At 41.0% G+C, this 20,209-nt stretch overlaps 1 protein-coding gene across 1 annotated transcript in view; it reads right to left on the bottom strand.

The window, feature by feature from the left end:
* Positions 1 to 20,209, bottom strand: part of MYOF (myoferlin) — a 158,406-nt gene that overhangs the window by 49,808 nt on the left and 88,389 nt on the right. Inside the window, 7 exon segments of the mRNA XM_020964136.2 lie at positions 1,615 to 1,633; positions 2,707 to 2,898; positions 6,355 to 6,461; positions 9,595 to 9,719; positions 10,844 to 11,021; positions 15,249 to 15,362; positions 18,704 to 18,828. Of these exon segments, the coding sequence (XP_020819795.1) occupies positions 1,615 to 1,633; positions 2,707 to 2,898; positions 6,355 to 6,461; positions 9,595 to 9,719; positions 10,844 to 11,021; positions 15,249 to 15,362; positions 18,704 to 18,828 (860 nt within the window).

The following is a 20,209-nucleotide window of genomic DNA, read 5'->3' as shown; positions in this document are numbered from 1 at the left end:
TCATCCATCATCCATCCATCCATCCATCCATCCATCCATCCATCCATCTATCAACAAGCATTTATTAAGCACCTACTGTTTGCCAGGCAATGTGCTAGGTGCCCAAAATACAAAAACAAAAGACCATTCCTGCCTTCAAGAAAATCACATTCTGCTGGAGGGATAAGATATATTTACATATAAGTAAATATATTCAAAATTAACACAAAATGATTGTATTACATAAAACTGTTAGTATAAAACTAATACCAAAGTGATTGTGGGGTGTTAGGGGAGTCAGAGAACACTAATAACTGGGAGGATCAGGATAGGTCTCTTAAAGAAGTCGGCACTTGGATTAAGCTGAGCTAAGGCTTCGAAGAAGTAGAAGGTCTAAGGAAGAGCGTTCTAGGTATGGGGGAGAGCCTACACAAAGGGACTAAGGTAGGAGACGGAATGTCATGAACAGGGACTAGTTTGTTCTATTTTGGCCAGAACAGAAGGCATGAAAGGGAGTAATATGTAATCATCCTGGAAAGCAGGACTGGAGCCAGACCTCGACAAGTTTTAAATGCCAAACAAGAGGGTCCATATTTTATTCCAGAGGCAGTAGGAAGCTACCTGAGCTTCTTAAGCAAGGAAGTGGTGTGATCAGAAATTTCATTGTCCATTTTTAGCACCTGTCTGGCACGCTGACCTTGAAATTAATCAGCTTCATGGACTCCAGTGACCCTCCTGACGCCAGCCCAGTCAAACCTGGAGGACCTCATTGTAACTTGCTTTACCTACAAAATCTCCAGCCAGAATCCTCAGCTCCCCTGCTTCCTCACACCTACTGAACCTGATCCTTACTCTTATTGTGACTTGACCTCTCCAAGTCTATCATTCAACCCCTTATTTGTCCCCTCTCCTTCCTCCAGCCTTAGCCTCCTTCTGGCTTCACTGGCTCCCCCTCTACAGTTTGAACAATGAGTGAATAGTGAGAAGGAAGCACAATCTCTTAATCTCAGAATGGTAGAGTCCTCAGAGGCCGCGTAGTCCGATTTGTATCCAGTAGGCCATCATAATTTCTTGCCTAGATTACTGCAATGCCTCCAAAATGGCCTCCCTGCCTCCCATTTCCTCACTCAACACACCTACCAACGTGATATTCTTTGAGCACAAATCCAGCCATGTGACTCCCCTATTCAATAAGCTCTCATGGTTCCCTATTGACTCTAGGATAAAATATAAATCTCAATGGTTAGCTTTTAAAGCCCCTCTCCCCTTGGCCTCCACCTCATTGGGTGTTACTCCCCTTCTCACACTCTGGAATCCAGCCAATCTGGCCTTCTCTCCCTTCATCACACATGGCAGTCCATGTCTCTCCCCCCTCTATGTCTTTGCACTGGTCATCCTCCATGCCTGGAATATACGCCCACACCTTGCTCCTCCTCACCTCTTAGCACCCCTAGCTCCCTTCAAAGCTCAGTTCAAATGGTACCTCCTACATGAGGCCTTTCCTGATTTACACACATACATGTACACAATACACTTGGGCCTCCTGACCCAAATCACCTTGTATTTATTCTGTGTGTGCTTTATATCTACCTATTTTTTGGCAGATGTTACTGTTAAGTATTTATATACGCTTACATATGCATATGTGATTTTCCTTCATAAAATGTAAGCTCATTAAGGTCAAGGACTATTTAATTTTTCATATGTGCATGCTCAGTGCCTAGCACAGTACCTGGCTCACAGTAAGCACTTAATAAATATTTATAGATTAAATCTCTTAGAAAGCTTTTCTTTACATGGGGGGGAAATCTGACTCAGCATCCTCCATTCATCATTCTTTGTTTTGTCTTTTGGAAACAAAAGGAATAAATTTAATTTCTCTTCCACACAATGACCCTTCATGTTCCCACTAAGTCTATTCCTCTCTAGGCTAAACATCTTAGTTATTTTAAGAAGTCTTCATATGACAGGATGTCAAGGCTTTTCACCATCCTGGCCTCCAGTTTTCCTTCCCCAATGGCCATCCACTTTCACCCTTCCCTCACTAACACTCTGGATCAAGGTGGGGGGTCTCCAACCTTTTCCTCTAGTTTAAATCTGAGAAGGTAGAATCATTTTTCTCCTTTCCTGTTTTTCATCCCTCTGCCCTGTTGGCCTGAATTTCTTTATTTCTGAGGTTATATAAATCTTCCCACCAAACAGTTCACTGGCAGCCAATATTAAAATTCTAGACTGGAATATTATCCCATGTAGTCAGGTGAGTGTTGGCTAATGAACCTGGGGAGCCAGCCGTGTCCCCCTCTGCAGAGATGTTCATTGTCAGGTCAGCCCCAGCACTGTTGGTCCTAACTAATGACTGAACCTGGAAATGTACAGAACAGGCCTAGAGGTCTGACCTAACCAAGAGATGACTACAGGGTCTAGCTTGGTCCAGAATCATAAAGCCCCCAGAAGCCCGCAGAAGAATATAACTCATCCTCCAGTGTGGCCTCCTAACTAGTCCATGGTGAGAGGACTAGATTAGACCACACGTATATCCCTAGAATTATCCTCCAAACAAGCTGACCTTTAAAGGATCTGAGACAAGACATTACTTGTCCCACTCTTCACGTGCTAATCTTTAGCATGTAAGCTTGTGATAACTCTTTACAAACATGATGCGGCCAACATCTTTGCACAGAAGCATCCATTCTCTCAGATAAACTTCACGTATTTTAAAATTCTAACCTCTTCGTAAGTTGCATTAGTTTATCAAACCAATCTTCAATTTCCATCAAAGTGGACTTTACATCTGTGGCTTCAGACCTCATTTTTGCAGCGGCTTCTTGGATCTGGATGAGGGATCTAAGACGCAACTTTTGGATCTGAGTGTCTAGAATGGTGACATTAGGTTTTCCTTCCAATGAAGGCAATGGCATGCTAAAAACAAAAACAAAAAGAAAAACAGTCTCTCAATAATACTCTTTTAGTGCCTAGTCTAACAAAATCTATACCGTTTTGAAGAGCATTAGAGAAAATATCTGGTCTTCCTTAAGCCTCTATCACAGTACCACAAATGTCTTAACTCGGGCCACAAAGATTGCCTGAGTAGTGATCATATGGTACTTAAGAAATATTCTGAAATCACATACGGCTTCATCGCTGTTGTTCAGTCATGTCTAACTCTTTGTGACTCCATTTGGGGTTTACTCAGCAAAGATACTAGAGTGGTTTGTCATTTCTTTCTCCAGTTCATTTTTCAGATGAAGAAACTAAGACAAACACGGTTAGTGACTTGTACAGGGTCACACAGCCAGTAAGGGTCTGAGGCCAGATTTGAACTCAGGAAGATGAGTCTTCCTGACTCCAGGCTCGACACTATATGCACTATGGTGCCACCTATCTGTCGCAGGGCTTCATACAAACACTCTAAATTATAGGCACTTTTCAGTTGTTTTTTGGTTGTGTCCCATTCTTCATGATCCCATTTAGGGTTTTCTTGGCAAAGATACTGGAGTGGTTTGCCTTTTCCTTCTCCAGCCCATTTTACAGATGAGGAAATTGAAGTAGAGTTAAGTGATTTGCCCAGGGTCACACAGCTAGCAAGTGTCTCAAGTCAGATTTGAACTCAGGTCCTCCTGACCCCAGGGCAAGCATGCTATCCACTGTGCCCTCTAAATCATGGACTATTTTTAAAAGGGTAGAAAGTTGAGTGAGGCTGGCAGAATATAGTTCTGACATCGGGGGCAGTCTCAGACCTCTAGTGTGGGATACAGGGTTGTTGGTCCTAATATAACTTATCCCGTGTGTCTGGTGGTCCATGGAGTAGTGTGAAAAGATGAAGGAAACAGGGCAGCAGGGGATGCTTGTGAATGCCTTTTCTGGCTTCCTAGAACTCAGGAATGTCAGTACAAGAAGAAGGAACCAAGCCCTTCACTTTAAAGATGAGGAAACTGAAACTAGATCAGTAAGTGAAGTGCTTGGTTACACAGCTATAAAGGCAGAATTTGACCCTGGGTTCACAGGTTCAATGAATCACGAATCTTGCAGTTGGAAGGGGCCTTAGACATCAAGCATCTTGCCTACCCTCTCCAGGGCTCTTTCCATCATGTCACCCTGACTGGTAAATGGGCATTGTTATCAACCCCCAGAAGCTCTACTCCCTAAGCTCCTCATTCCTGGCAGCAGAGCAATAGTCCACAAGATTTTCATTTGGAGAAAGTGGGGTTGGGGTTCATCTGGAATGGGAAGGAAGCACACTTTGTAACACCTGGAAGTTTCTGTATTGCTGAAGGTGTGGCTGCCAAACAGGGCAGAAAGGCAGGGATGCCGGTGGACACGGAAGGCTGTGAGAGCAGCAGGGGAAAAGCTGGGCATAGGAGGAAGGATGCACTTAGACAAGGCTGGCACAGAGGTAGGTAGGAGAGGAAGTACCCTCAGGAAGGTGCTATTATTATTATTATTATTATTATTATTATTATTATTATTATTAGCATGGTGAAAATTCCTTGCCTTAGGCAAAAGCCCCTGTAGTAACTGCCCAGATTGGAAGTTCAACTTATAGAATTTTGTCCAGACTCCTAAACAGAGATAATTTTTAAAAGTGTGTACATCCTTCAGAGCATCTAGGTGGTGTAGCGGATAGAGTGCTAGGTCTGGAGTCAGGAAGGCTCATCTTTCTGAGTTCAAATCCAGCCTCAGACACTTATTAGCTAGGTGACCCTGGGCAAGTCACTTCACCCTATTTGCTTCAGTTTCCTCATCTCTGAGCTGGAGAGGGAAATGGCAAACCCCTCTAGTATCTTTGCCAAGAAAACCCTCAAAAATGGGGTCACAAAGAGTTGGACATGACGAGAAATGACTGAACATGTCCTTAAACTAAGAATTTCTTATTATATAAGTTTTAAATGTCACAATCATAAACAGGAATGTAGTGAAGCTGTATGAAGCATTTTATTTATCAAATACAATACCTGATCTCACCAGCTTGAAGAATTCCTTCCGAAACAGATCCTGTCCTGTCCTATTGCCTGGCACATAGGCAGGGACAGATTAATAAAACCTGGCTTAGTAGGTCCCAGGCAGTTACCTGAGACACCCAGAGGTAAAATACTTGCCTAGCGTCACATGGGTGGTACGTGTCAGAGGCAGGGTTTGAACTCAGTTCTTCCTGACTCTGTTTACTATGTCATGATACTTTTTAACAAAACCTATTGTCCTCAGCAATTTTAAAGGGAGACCAATAATAAAATATACAATCTGATATCTCAAAAATTTTTGCCCAAAATTTTAAAGGTTTCAATAATTGAAATGGGCATTTAAAATGAAAGTGGGCATGTGACCCTATTTCCACCCCCACCCTAAGGCTTCAAACAATAACTAGAGCTCTACAAAGAATTAAATTAAAATTCCCTTCCTTGTTCAAGCTGACTTGTCATTACTAGGAACACCACCAGGGGGCTCAAGAATACAGAGAAATTGCTGAGCATTTCAACAACCTTCAGGAAAAATAAAATCTGGCTAGTTCTGGTTATTTGGCATCATGATCCTTCCCTGAATTCCAGTCTCCCACTAGTTTGGTAGAGAGTCCTTAGCCTGGATCTGGAACAAGCTCCATTTCTCTTAAATGTCAAACTCCTCAGAGATCTCCAAAGTCTCTTCAGTCGTAACCCATGATTGGGCCACTCATCAAACAGCAGCTGAGCCTTCTAATGGAGTCAGAAGACATAGGGCATTTAATAAAACTGCAAATTAAACAACTTTGGTTTTCAAGTGTTTGCAAATTTAGGAATGCTGCTCCATTAAAAAAAAAGGGGAGGGACTATCCCCCTCCCTATCCCCTTCCCCTTACTCCCCACATCCATGGAAACAGAAAGCCATTTTGCTTAAATCTGTCATTGGTCAGTGTGGGTTTGTAGAGGGGATGAGGGAGAGAAAGACCTCCTCTCTCCCTTGCTACCCACACGAAAGTGAAGCCCCTCTCACACTCAGCCATGGAAGTGGGTGGATTGAGTTGGGCATGCTGGGTGGGGCCGACCATAGCTTCCTTAGGCTACTTAGCACAAAGGCACAATCTGGAGATTTCCTATATTTGTGAAAATTCACCACTCCCTTCCCAGTGGCAGCTTTTTAGAACCTTTGATATTATTATTTTTTTTTAAGACCACAGTTCTGGAAATTCTGAACTTATTAAATGGAAGTCAGGAAATCTGGGTTTGAAATCCAGACGCTACCAGTTGTATGACTAGGCAAGCCTTTTTAATCTCTTTGGACCTCAGCTTTCTCATTTGTAAAATGGGGGAAAGGGGAGAAGAGAGGAAGGGCTATATGACCTGTGACTATGACAAAGTACTTACTACAGGTTCAAGTAGGAAATCTAGAAGAAGATGAGTTTACCTTGTGTCTTCTACAAGTTCATCAATCAACTTCAGCCACATTTCAGCCAAACGGTTCCCCGGAATTTTAGCTTGTATTCCTGATTTTAAATTCTCTATATTCAAGTGCTAAAATAGGGAGAGGGAGTAGAGAAGAATAATGAAGAATGGTCAGAAAAAGGTCTTATATTTGTCTTCTGAGACCTCTTCCATCATTCCCAATTGCTCCCCTTATTTATCTCCCTTCAAGTTATTTATAATCAAGAAATAGAAAAATATTTAATATAGGAAATTCAGGTAGATGTGCATTTAGAACACACACCCCCACACACATTGGTTACTGCTAATTTCTTTTAAATGTTATTGTAATGGTGGGGGAAGAATTGTTTCAGTAGGGAAATAATGAACAGAATGCAAGCTCCTGGAGGGCAGGGACAGTTTCATTCTTTTCTTTGTAACCCCAACACCTGGCACTATGCCTGGCATATAAAAGTCACTTAATATATGTTGGTTTATTGGTTTTGATGGTTTGAAATGCCCTCTTAACTGTGAGGAACTCTCTCTTTCCACCTAATACTAAATTCTAAAGATCGCTGTTTTTATATCTTAAAAGCAATTCCCGTAGAGCTGACTGAGTTTATAGGCTTAGCTTTGAAACTCCAAGCTGAGAGAAGTGCCAATGCTACCCTCAGTCTCCTGGCTTATCACAGACCTCAGTTAGCTGCGTTGGGCTATGGGTGGGGCATTTTTCCCATCCCACAGTCCTAGAACATTAGGTATCCTCAGGTATTAAACAACAGCAGCCACTGCCCTCTAGTCACAGGAAATGTCTCAAGGCCTTTTTTTTCTTATTCCCGTCAGGGCCAGAACTCAGCCTGGCACCAGTCCTGGAGTAGAGGCCTGCCCAGCAGTTTTTCTGTTCCCCAGTGATTCACACTGACTCTCACTGCCTGAGTAGGGCTCGTCTACATGAATGAAGTGAGGGAGAACAGACGCTGTCATGCAGAATCACCAAAACAAAAAAATGCCCCCAAATGATCAGGGAAGTCATCCCATGATCTGAGTCACCTGGGGCGCAGACACAGCCCATGCCCCACATACAGAAAGCTAGATGATGATCAGCCTGGCTCTTTGCCCTGATGCCACTTGGGCTGGTTCCTCTTAACTCCATGGGCAGACTTAGCCCCACCCAGGCCCTGGGGTCCACCCAGCCCAGTCAAGGCCTAAAGATGCCTAGCTCGGGGCCACACTCTAACCAATTTAGCTTTGGCCTTCTTCCTCAGTGATAAAGCTCTTCCCCTTCCCTGCACCTCACAAACTATGTGATTTGGGGTAAACTGCTTAACCTCTCCAGACCTCAGCTTCCTCATGTAAAAATAGGGGAGAAAGGATGGGATAGGCTATGGGTAGAACTCATATATGGCTAGAACTCCTATCCCAGGTCCCTGTCCTATTTCCTGTGTGTAAAGACCTGCCCTGGAATGTTGTTGTGTATGGCAGGCCCTCCTAGATGGGGACCCTACCTTGGCATCAAGTATCCTTGCAAAGAAGGACACCCAAAGTCCAGGCACCATGGTTAGGTTCCTGACGCCCACTGGTAAGTGATGCAGACGCTGGATGCTGACCTAGACCTTGGTGCCAGACTTCCCAGTGATATGATCTATACCCCCACCCACCTACTGGGCTACCCCTCTACTAGCTCTGATCATCTGCCTGAAACACGAAGCTCCATTTCTCAGAATCACTAGTTTCCTTCAAAGCTCAGCTAAAAAGCCACTTCCTACGTGAGGCCTTTCTTGATTTCTCTCACAATTACTTGTATTTATTTCAATTTTTTTATATGTACTTATATATATGTGTGTGTGTGTTCTCTCACTCCAATAGAATATAAGCTTCTTGAGGGCAGGGACTGTTTCATTTTTGTCTTTACATCCCCAGTACCTAGCACAGTGCCATTTTCCCACCCACCTATCCAAGCTTCCTCTTTGCATCCACTGCCAAGGAAGCAGAAGCCCTCAAGCCAGAGGACTCAGGTCCAGATCCTACTTCTCATGCATATGACCTAGGCAATTCATTTCCCCTCCATGGGCCTTAGCTTCCTCATTTGCAAAATGATAGCATTGGACTAGATGACCTCTGAGGTCCCTTCTAGCTCCTGATCTAAGATCCCATGGTCTTCCTGAAGCACCTGCTCTGTCCTGATGGATCCATCTGGTCTCCAGGTCCATCTGGCCTACTGAGCCCTGGTACTGCTAAGCCGGGCCTTAGGAAATATTATCCCTGATCTTCAAATGGTCTAAGACTCCTTCAGTGACATTAGATCACAGCCCCTCCTCACCTTCGTGGGTACTCCCCGTCAGCCTCTGTGATCTACAACATGCATCCTTTGAGCACTTGGCTAGGCTGGACCTCTGAGGACAGACATCAGCTCATGGCCAGGCCCATGTTCAAAGCCTTTCCAGTGTGGAAGGATTCATCAGAGCTTGTGCTCCTCTGGCATTGTCTTTGTGAATCTAGGGTCACTTCCACTCCAATACGAGATATCAGAACAGGTCTTTCGTGAAAGGCCAGTCTAACAAGGGGATAAAACTGCCAAAACCAGAAACAAGTTCATCCCAGAACTCTATCTCATAGAAATGCTCTTAGTGTCTTTGGCTTGTACAGAGGGGTCTGGATGTGCAATCCTCCCCCATGCTACCCATCCCATCCCAAAAGACTTCCCCACTCATAGCCCTAATTGACCATGAAAAATGAAATAAGAGCATTCCCACCAAAGGAAATCTCAATCTCCTAATGAGGAAGGCATCACTACTAAGGGAAGCAAAATCAGAGTTCAACCTTTTGTTTATGGGGATTTTTCTTTCTAGTACGAATCCTCATTGCTTTAGCATTAGGGCACCCACTGTATGCTCTAACTTTCTATTTCAATCTTCCTGGTCCTCATTACAGACACCCCTACCCAATTCCCAGTGCCTCCTCATTTAAAGTGACCTTGTATTTACTCCGTATATATCCACTAATGTGCATGTTATCTACTCAATTAGAATGTAAGCTCCTTGAGGGCAGGGTCTGCTTTTGCTTTTTGACTGTATCTCTAGTGGTTGGCACATAGTAAATACTTAATAAATGATTGCAGATTGATGGATTAATTGATTCTTCTTTTCCTTTTTGCTTAGAATATCCTCTTTGCTAAATCTCTAGAAGATAGCAGAGGTTTATAAAGAGGGACAAGAGCAAGAATGAGAGATTTGGAATGACTTACCAGCCGTTCTGCCATGACGAGAATAGTGTTCACTGCATCCAGTCTGTGACTAATGTCTTCCCAATAAGAAGTCAGAGTTACAACTGGCTTTGTCTGGGCCCATGGCAAATAATAATAGAAATTCCCTAGTACAGAATATTCGTAGATCAGCATTACATTTAATACTTGAAATGTTACTTGTTTTATGAAATCATCTTTCAGAAAAGGTACCTAATTGATTAATTAGAATGCCCAAAGACTGGAGCATTCTGGTTCATTTAACATTCTATTTACTTGGGGGTTAGCCAGAAGCCCTTTTTGCTTCAACCCTTGTCCAAAATTATATAAGAATATCTTTGCCCGTTCTCTCTGCCTTATCAAGTGCAGTAAGAGGCAGCATGGTGTCATGGCTATAGGATAGCCTTGGAGTTGGGGAGATCTGAGTTCAAGACCAGCCTTTGTGTGATCATTGGATGAATTACTTAACCTCATAGTCATTTTTCTAGGATTAGGAGTAGCAGACAAATTTGCCAAAATAGCTCCAAATTTTAAAAAAATAGAAATTTCCACTTCTGACTCTTTTTTCCCTGGTTGAGAAATCTCAATAATATATGGTATATCTCTAGATTTCAGGTTTGTTTTGTTTTTATGTCTTATTCTGGTCTTTCACAGAATGCCTTTCCACAAACACATAAAATCATGAAATGAGCTAAAGTGGATTCTAAATTTTCAGAAAAGTAATGCCTATATAATTGGTTCAGTTCCTCCTCCCTATTCCCTAAATAGTGATGAGATAAGGGAGAAATTCATTGCTTTGCAGAGGGTCACCTTGTCCCTATTTGTGTGGCTTGCCCAGCCTGAGAAAGGAGCATGACAGGGTGGACAGGTTTGGGGCATCATCTACCTCAGAAATTTTACCCCATTGACCTTTTGCTCCCCAATGTTCAGCTCAGAATATTAAGAAACTAATAAGAATGCTATGCAGGAAGAGGTGTGGGGTTCCTCTGTATTGGGCCTTACCCTGTAGTTATATTCTTTTTAGATGATCTACTGCAAAAAAAATACTAAAGGGGAAGTGAAAGCTCATTCATTCTTTCTTTCACTCAACATATTTCTTATCTAAAGACTACTGTGTTCAAGGCCCTATGGAGAATCTGGAGAGGGATAAAATATACTCTGTCCCCGCAAGGAGTTAACCAGCCAACGTCACATGCATTGCCCCGTGGGAGGGAAAGAATCAAATTCAGTGAGTGCTGAAAATCTCTCTTACCATCAAACACAGCCCGACTGTATTGAGTTGTCGACGCCAAAGGCTTGCAGGTAGCATCAAACTTATTACCGTAATTGCCAATGCTTACTTCAAACTGAATGGGCTCTCCAATGTCTTGCAGCATGGTCGCAGAATGAAATACTGCAGACAGGCTATACTTTCGCCTGCGCTGATATTTCTATGGGTTACAACGGGAGAAAAATATAATTGAAAAATCTTTTCTCTTGCAATAAATATTTCTAATTGATAAACCAATTATAGATTTAAAACTGGAAGAGATCTCCAAGGTCACGTAGCCCAACTCCCTCAGCAGGACCTGGGTTTGAATCCTGGCTCTGATACTGGTTATCCGTGTCCCTTTGTCCACATCATTTAACCTGCTAGGTCTCATTTTGCTCATCTGCAAAATGAAGAGATTGAACCACATGACTTCTAAGGTCTCTTCCAACTCTAAACTGATAATACTAAGATCATCTTACCACACTTCTCATTTTATGCATGAAAAAACCGAAGCCCAAAGATAGCTAAGTGATTTGCCTATGAATGCTACTTCATAACAGAGCCAATATTTGAAGTCTGATCTCCTGGCTCCAAGACAAGTTTTCTTTCCCTTATAACATGATGCTTTTCTTGTCATTAGAATGTAAGTTCCTTGAGGGGAGGAACGGTTTCATTTTTTGTCCTTAAATCCTTTGCCTGGCACACAGTAGGCACTTAATAAATGCTTATTGATTGATTATACTGTCAATGGGGATGACATTTAAAACCTTTTGACATCACTGAATCACTACAGCCCTCTCCACACTGTGCACATAAGAAGACTGTCCTTTAGGGGTTGGTAGTAATAATTATGTGAAGACAAATGGCCATGTTGTCAACCTTGCCTCTTGGATTCACATTTCTGTCCCATGCCTGTGCTCAGGAAGAGCCCCGTCATCGTGTCCTGCTTAATTGGTCCTCCTATGAGTTTCCCCCAGCTCCCACCCCAGTAATCTATAGCTACACAGGTCTTTTTGAAGTCATGCTTCACCATATCCTATATATTTCTTCAGCATACTTTTATTGGTACTGGCTTGCTTCTAAAAACATCTAGTAGCTATTTGGAAACACTGCCTAATATAACCTGTTCGGTACATTCAGCTCTCGTGTTTGTGCCAGCTAACTGGCTTTGGGCAGTAGGTGGTCCTTGTCAGCCAATATAAAACTGTATAAATACAAATAAATAAATAAATAAACAAACAAATAAGTGAATGAATGAATAAACAAACAAATAAATAAATAAAATTTATCTTAAAAATTTAAACTAAATTAATTAAATTAAAATGTATTTAAAAATAAATAAAATTGTATGAAACAAGAAAAAAAGTCATTATTTATATAATGCTTTAAGGTTTGCAAAATGCTTTACATATGATATCTCATTTGATATAATAGAAAAGATAAATACATGAGTCAAATGGATTGAAAGATCTCAAGTCACTGGCTAATAGTCCAGCCCTTTCACCATGACTTTGTAGACCATCAATCAGTCTGGATGAGATTTTTTTGGAAAATGTGTTGGATTTGGAGTCAGAGCACGGGTACAAATTCCAACTTGGCCACTAACTATTAAGGTGACCTTGGGTATATCCTTTACTTTCCCTAGGCCTCAATTTCCTTATCTGCAAAATGAGGCAGTTGGACTGGAGGAGCTCTAGGAGCCCTTCCAGCTCTGCACCATGACCCTCTTATTCAATTCCAACTAGTTTCTTTGTTTGTCTGTGTATCAGTGTTTAGCCCAAGTCAGAGAACTCATTAACAGCATTCCACTGTGGGATGCAGTCAGAACAATTTGACCCCAAGTAGGAATTTCCTGACTAATTTCCCTCAGGCTTTTCCCAGCTCATAGCACTTCAATGACTCTGCAAAGTGATTCATGATCATGCCCATCTGCTCTGCTGTGGGTGTGCCTCAAGAGCATGGTATCCCTTGCAGCCAGGATCAGGCTACTGTCTCAAGGACTTGTAATGGTCTTTGGTGCCTTATGAATTAAAGAGAGAGTAACTACAGCAAAATTTCATGGTTGGTGAAGGCAGTTTTCCAGTTAGATGAAGTTTTATCCAGAATAACCTTTGTTTGTCAACTCTTATTGGAAATCATACAGTGTTTTAGTACAATGTTAAGTTTTGGTAAGAAGCATAGCTGATCCTTTCTTTATATACATATATTTCCTCTTTGTCTTCTTTCACAACATGACTAATATGGAAATGTTTTTCATGATGCACATGTATAACCTATACAATGCTGCTTACCCTCTCAGGGAGGGGGAGGTGTGGAACACAAACTTTTAAAAAATGAATGTTAAAAATTATCTTTATGTATAATTGGGAAAAATAAAATATGATTTAAAACAAAAAATGAAGCCAGCTGAGTAGATGTTTCTTCGATCTTTCAGACCACTTTAGGAAACAAGTAGATAGCAGGTCTCAAACATAGTGAGGGGCAGACTCTCATTTATGTAACCCATCCACTCCTGTGACTTTGGTGTGACCTTTATCCTTGTCCTATAACACTGCCATAGTTGGACCACTCAGCATGTTGCAGGTCTTCCCTTTTTTCCTTAACATTATGAGGATCCAAATGGAGAACAAGAGCTGTCCATCAGTAACCCCTCATTCTTGGCACATGACAGGCCCACCTTTCTTTTCCAGTCCCACATTTTTCTGATGACAGATGTCCTTTACACCACTTCTGTGTAATTCCTCATGTGTAATGTATTGCAGCCCATTTGTACCTCCAGAGAGTGGGCCAAACTTAAGTTTCTATTAGATGTTTAATCTCATTAGGTTTTTTTTTTGCCTATATTACTTAATTAGGAGGTTACTCATGTTCCAAAAAGGTCATAGATAAAGTATGGCTTAAGTAATCTTGGTATTTATCCTGACTTTCATATCCTTCATTTAAAATGAAGAAGCTAAGTAGAGTGGAAAGAATTAAGTCCCAAACCCACACCACTTACTGTGTGACCTTGGATGAGTCACACAGAGAAATTATAGAATTTGAGAGTGAGAAGAGACGTCTGAGGCCATTTAGTACAACTCACATGAAAGGAATACCCACTATAACAAAACCGACAAGTGGTCATGGAACTTCTATTTGGAAACTTCTAAGGAGGAAGAACCCATCACCCTCAATGCAGTCTACTTCATTTTGGAACACCTCTAATTGTTGAGAAATGTTTCCTTATAACAAGACTAAATTTTTGTTTTGTTTTGTTTTGTTTTTCTTTTTGTTTGCAACTTTTACTCAGTGTTCCTGGTTCTGCCCACTGGGACCAAACAGAATGAGTTCAACCCCTCCTTTCCATGGCAAGTTTTCAGATACTTGAAGACAGAAAGCTCTACTGAGTCTTGCACATGCCCAGTTTCCTCAACTGGTTCTCATATGTCATGAATTCAAGGCCTTTCACTCTCCTGGTAGCCCTTCTCTGGATTGTCTTAGACTCATTAATGTCATCTCTAAATGATGGTGCCCCACACTACACTACTCTAGGAGATGTCTGATGTCTTTCACTTCAGACCTCCTACCATGTTGAAATTGAACCATTAATAGCTACTCTTTGAGTCCAGCAATCTAATCGAAATCTATCTAATTATATTATCATGTAATCCATCATCTCTTTGTCTTCTCTACAAGAATGAGATTAGTCTGACTTGACCTGTTCTTGATGAAGTCATGCTGGTTCTTTCACTTCATCTCTCAGTTTCTGACCTGGTCATCTCAGGCCATCAGTTTCTGTATGTGGAAAATGGGAATGATCATACACTCCTCCAAGAAAGTCTTGCTCTTATGCCTCATTATGGACCCGGAGTTTTTGAAGGGTAAGCTACCTACCAGAGAGATTCAAGTTCAGATGCAACTAGAGTGGATGTGGGTCCAATATCCAAAGACCAGACTAGCTAACCTGGGGAAGCTGATTACCAGTTGGTAATGATTGGTTACCAGGCAATACTTTTTTTTTCAGCCATAGAAATACATAAAGGCCATATACTGTGGTAAAGACAGAGTACTCAAACAGACGAAGTCATGGATCCTTAGAGTATTCTAATGTCACCTTCTCCTTACTATGACATTGAATAAGTCACTTAATTTCTCTAAGTCTCAGTTCCCTTACCTAGAAAATGGGGATAATGACACTAAATGATTTGCCTCAAAAAATTATTGTGATGACCAAATGTTATGATCTGTCTAAAGCACATTCTAAGCATAAAGCTGACTTTGTGATTTCCCAATCAACCCTCAGATGCATTTCCTGATCTAACAATGTCCAAGAAAAAAATACAACCTAAGTACAAGCATCCTCTAACTTGTATAAACATTAAGAGCATTTGAATTGATTAACATGATACGTGAGTCCAGAAGTTACCTCAACAACCAACAAGTCATCACTGGGTATGCTTTCAACTTTTTTGTCGGGTGTTTTCTCAAGTAAAGTACACAGTTCAACCAGGATCCGACCTCTGTAAGCAACTCCTTCACCCTGGAAGGCAATGATACATGTTATTAATGCTTATTAGTGTGAATATAAGCCAATAAGAAGCTCCTTACAGATAACACTCTGAACCTCTCTGCATGCCTTAGGCCCTTACTATATGAAGGGGACTTGGGTTTTTTGACCAAGGCTTCAGTCCCACACCCAACTGATTAGGGACAATGGTGGGAACTTGAACAGCCAGGGAATCTAGCTCATCCCTAGGTTAAAACTTGAGGACAGTCTAGAAGGTTCTTGGGGCATTCTAGAAATTGTTTTACCCAGTAATTTGGGGAAGCTACCAATAAGTGGATGGTTAAGCTCCATGGTTTGAACAACTAAACTTTTCAGAGGAGTAAGTAAGTGTAAGTAGGCATGAACTACTGATGAAATAAGAATGTAGCATGTTTTCCTACTTAATTAAATAGAACACTGTGTTGAAACAACTAAGCATAGACCACTGAGATCATTTGAATTCAAGGATCTGGAGAATGGACAACTATCTATCTATCTATCTATCTATCTATCTATCTATCTATCTATCTATCTATCTATCTGTCTATGGGGGAGGGAATCCTGTTTAACCTGTACCTCCAAGCCTACCAAAGATTATATTAGATCCAGAACTAATTTCCCAGGGTATATCTAGACAAGGAAAGACTTAAAGTTGCCCTGTACCTCCCTATTTCTGTGGGCTTATCAGCTTTTGGGAATGATGTTTGGAGTACCATCTAACAGGACATTCATTCTATAGAATTAAATCCTTGGTGAGATACTGGGTGGGAGGCGAAGGAATCACGGTGGGCAGAAGCACTTGACTATCATTAGATTCTGGTATGTTATTATTTCTCAAGAGTTTAGTCATTTCAACAAATATATATTGTATACTGCTCTGTGGAGGGCAAAATGGGGACTGGGGAACAGGACAAACATGTCTGAAGCACCTTCTGCATGCCAAGTACTCTGCTAAGCGCTTTGCAAGTATTATTTCATTTGTTCCTTATAACCTCCTGCTGGAGGTAGATGCTATGATTAGCCCTATTTTACAAACAGACAGAGGTTAAATAACTTGTCCAGAGTCAGACAGCTAATACATATTTGAGGCCAAATTAGAATTTAGGTCTTCCTGACTCCAGGCCCAGTGCTCTAACCTCTGCACCACCTAGTTGCCTCTAAGAGTCATAACCTAGTCCCCACCCTCAAAAGGCTTGCAGCCTTTGGGGACATCAGAGTTTAAACAAATGAGATAATATGTATATAACACATATAATATATATAAAGCACTTTGCAAAACTTAAATATTATTATTAATAATAGTGAACAGAAGGAATGATTAGAGAGCAAGACAGTTTATCACAAAGCATTAAAGGGAACACGATCAATTCAATTCAACACATATTTAAGTTGCTACTATATGCAAGGTACAACTGTGGCTGAGAAAACAGAGACAGAAATAAAACAATCTTCAAGGAGCCTTAGTTGTATGAGTTCAAAGATGGGAACAGACTAAAGACCATATTGCAGTTCCATGGGAATAAGCTGGGAAACTGATGAGAGGGTGTTAATTGGAGCCTCCAAAAGGTATAAGAAACTAGGGACAAATAGCCAATGGATTTTCCCTTCTTCCTTCAGTGCAGAGTCAAAGTCCAATATGGTAGCTTTTGCAAATCAAGGACCAGAATACATAAAACAGATAATCAGGGAGAGTTTTGAAGAAAAGAGGAAAGCATTGGCTGGAGTTAACAGAAAAATTTCATAGGGGAAATGGGCTTGGAAGTTTATCAAAAATATTCAATTCTGTAGTCACCAAAAAGGCTAGGGACAGGGACTGGAACGAATTAATAAAGGGAGCTCCTAGATGAGGAATTCCTTGATACCAATGAAGGCCTGCAATTTTTGTCTAGAGCCCTTAGAGGTTAAGTGACTTGCCCAAGGTCACCGAATAAACAAAACAAATAAAGAGTGTCTTGAAGTAGGTCCATCAAGAATTCCCTGCATAAGAATTTTAGCATTGGCTTCTTTGCAGAGGTAGGGGACTGGTGGTATGGAACTCTGTAGATAATGTCAGACTTGGTTGATGTGTTGGTTAATTTGATGTTTTTTTCTCTTTTTTCATTCTGTATTATAATTTTTCATTACCCAAATTATAATGTTTCATTACCCAAATATTTCCAGAACATTGAATTTTGCCTGAACCACAGAGAGGTCAGAGGTTAAATAGAGATTGATAGGAAGGTAAAGTTAGGTAAAGAACCCAACCTCTACCTACATGCTAGGAATTTTATTAACTGGAGGCTTGCAGTAATTGTGATTCTAGTCATAACTTTTCCTGCAGAGTAAACTCTCTAAGGTTCAAGAGAGACTTAAGGGTCCCTTCCAGGCTGAAATGAGCAAAGCATTTTAATGGGGTGTTAGATATGTAACTAAGACATCATTTCCCACTGGGCTACTTTCCTGGACTTCATCATCTCCAAAGACTCATTGTTCTGCAAGACGAAATCAACTCAGAAGCTCCCACCTCCTTGATCCCCTGGGCCCTGGAACCCCTCCGTTCTTCTGATTGGAGAGGGTGGGAAATGAACATCTGGACATTCCTCCCTGATCCTCTGCCATTCAAGGAGGGCAGTCAGAGGGGAATTCTCATCCTTTTCTACTCAGGGAACTTTCTAGGGACTTCACGATTCCAGAACTCATCAGTTTGCAAAATAAAATTAACTCAGAAACTCACACCTCCTGAGATCATGTCCTACCCTGGATGAACGACTTTATCATGCCCCTGAACCATGTAACCTGCGTCCCCCACCCCACATACCTTTTCAGCTCCTTTTCTATGCATCTTCTCCCCCATTAGAATGTGAGCACAAGGATCATCTTATTCCTTTCTTTGTATTCCTTTCTGCATTTTATGCGGAGTGCCTGGCACACAGTAGTTGCTTAATAAATGTTTGTTGACTATGACTCTCTGACTCTAAGACAAGAGTAGTTGACAATCACTTGGTATGAACCATCTCAGTGATACTTGCCTTCTAAAAGAAGCTATTTGGAAAGTCTGTGCTTTAAGGGAAAGGAATAAATGTCCTCCAATAGAACTAACAGTCTCGAGTTGGGAACTATTTTACCTTAAACAATTATAGTAAGAATCTAAGTGCTTTGGCAAAGGAGAAAAAGAGTTCTATTTCCCCATCACCCAGTCAGGTAAATGGATTGGAGGGAAGGAGGCAAAGTGGGATTTGAGTTGCATTTTATGCAGCTTCCCCTAAATATAAGGGCTGGTCATAGCAATTGTATCATAGTTAGAAATCATTGCCATCAGTCAAATGTTAAAAGCATTCACTTAATTGGAGACCAACCTTTCCAGAATTCAAGTCATCATATGGATCTGGGAATCCAGTGTATTCTCTCGGACTTCCATAAAGATTTAGATAACAAGGTCCAAATGTTGGTACAAAGCCCACTTCTGTTTCTCCTGTTTTCCCTGAGAAGCAAACATCACCATTAGATCATAGACACTGGAGTTTCTAATCTATTAGGTTTTGCCAGAAGTTAGTTGTTGGTTAATGGTGTGAGGCTATTTTATTCCACAGGTGCATTAGTTCATTAATACAGACTATAAGCACTTATGATGATGCTAACAGTTTTGTCTTCTAGTTTCTCTAAAAGAATAAATTGCTTATGTTTGCCACTCAAACATGCCAATCTTGTGACCTATAAATTTCATTTAAATGGAAGAAGGGAAGAATTTAAATGGAAGAAGGCTTTCAAATTGTTCTTTATCATATTTGTACCAATTCACAAATGACATTGTATTACATATATCATTGACAATGAATGAAAGCTATAATTACATTTATATTTGGTGAGGAAATTTAGTAAGTTGAACACTCATCTTATTCTTTCTAAGAAATATTATTCAGCCTTAAGCAGTTACTTAAAGACAAACAGTTAGTTACAATTATGTAAAAATTACTTGTTTAGGGTTAATGGATTTACATGGTAACCCACCCTATTAGTTTACAATATTTTCTCTATGATTAGATTAAAAACCTTTTTAAATCAGCACATCACCATCCATTACTGTCTTTTCTGGATATCAAACAAACCTCATAACTTAATTAGGTAAAGACTTGGGGGAAGTGAGGGCATGGCAATTATTTCAAATACCTGAAGGGCTGCCATGTGGAACAAGGAGTAGATGTATTTTCTATTTAGAGGTCAAAACCTAACAATGACTGTAGGTACAAGGAGGTAGAATCTGGTATCTTCTCCAATTGTTCAAAAATGCAATGGGCTCCCTAAAGGTATTGAACCCTCCCCTCCTTGGGAACGTTTAAGCAGAAGCCAGAAAACTACTTAGAGTATCGGAGATGTTCTGGAAGGAATTCTTTACTGTATGGGAAGTTGACCTAGATGACCTCTAAAGTCTTTCCATGAAGATTCTGTGAATTCCTATCTTAAAGTGAAATAAATAAGTCAGTGCACGATACTCTCCAAACAATACAATGGGTCAGCAGTGAGAGAACACAGACATAGAAGACTCCTGGCATCCTGGCTGAAGGGCTAAGCTGCTCATCACAATATTTGAGTTGACCCTTTTTATGCCTCAGGTAGCTTCTTGTGACTTAACTATGAAGTCATAGCTGGGTGGTGAAGGTAAGGAATTCAGGGTTCTATGCCAATGAAATCACCAATCTTTCATGGGTTTAAGGACACTGAGAGCTAACACTATGTAGACCATTTCACTCTGCAGTGCACTCATAAATGTGCCTGGGGCTTTTGTGGGTAGAGGTAGAGGGCAGAGATTCCTATGCTCACTGATAAAAATTCTCAGAATGTGTTCTGCTAGAGACAGAAAGAGG

The sequence above is a fragment of the Phascolarctos cinereus genome, unplaced genomic scaffold, assembly GCF_003287225.1.
Source record: "Phascolarctos cinereus isolate Bilbo 61053 unplaced genomic scaffold, phaCin_HiC Scaffold_3;HRSCAF=262, whole genome shotgun sequence".
Classification (NCBI taxonomy): Eukaryota; Metazoa; Chordata; class Mammalia; order Diprotodontia; family Phascolarctidae; genus Phascolarctos; species Phascolarctos cinereus.
This window is presented reverse-complemented; position numbering and strand designations above follow the sequence as displayed.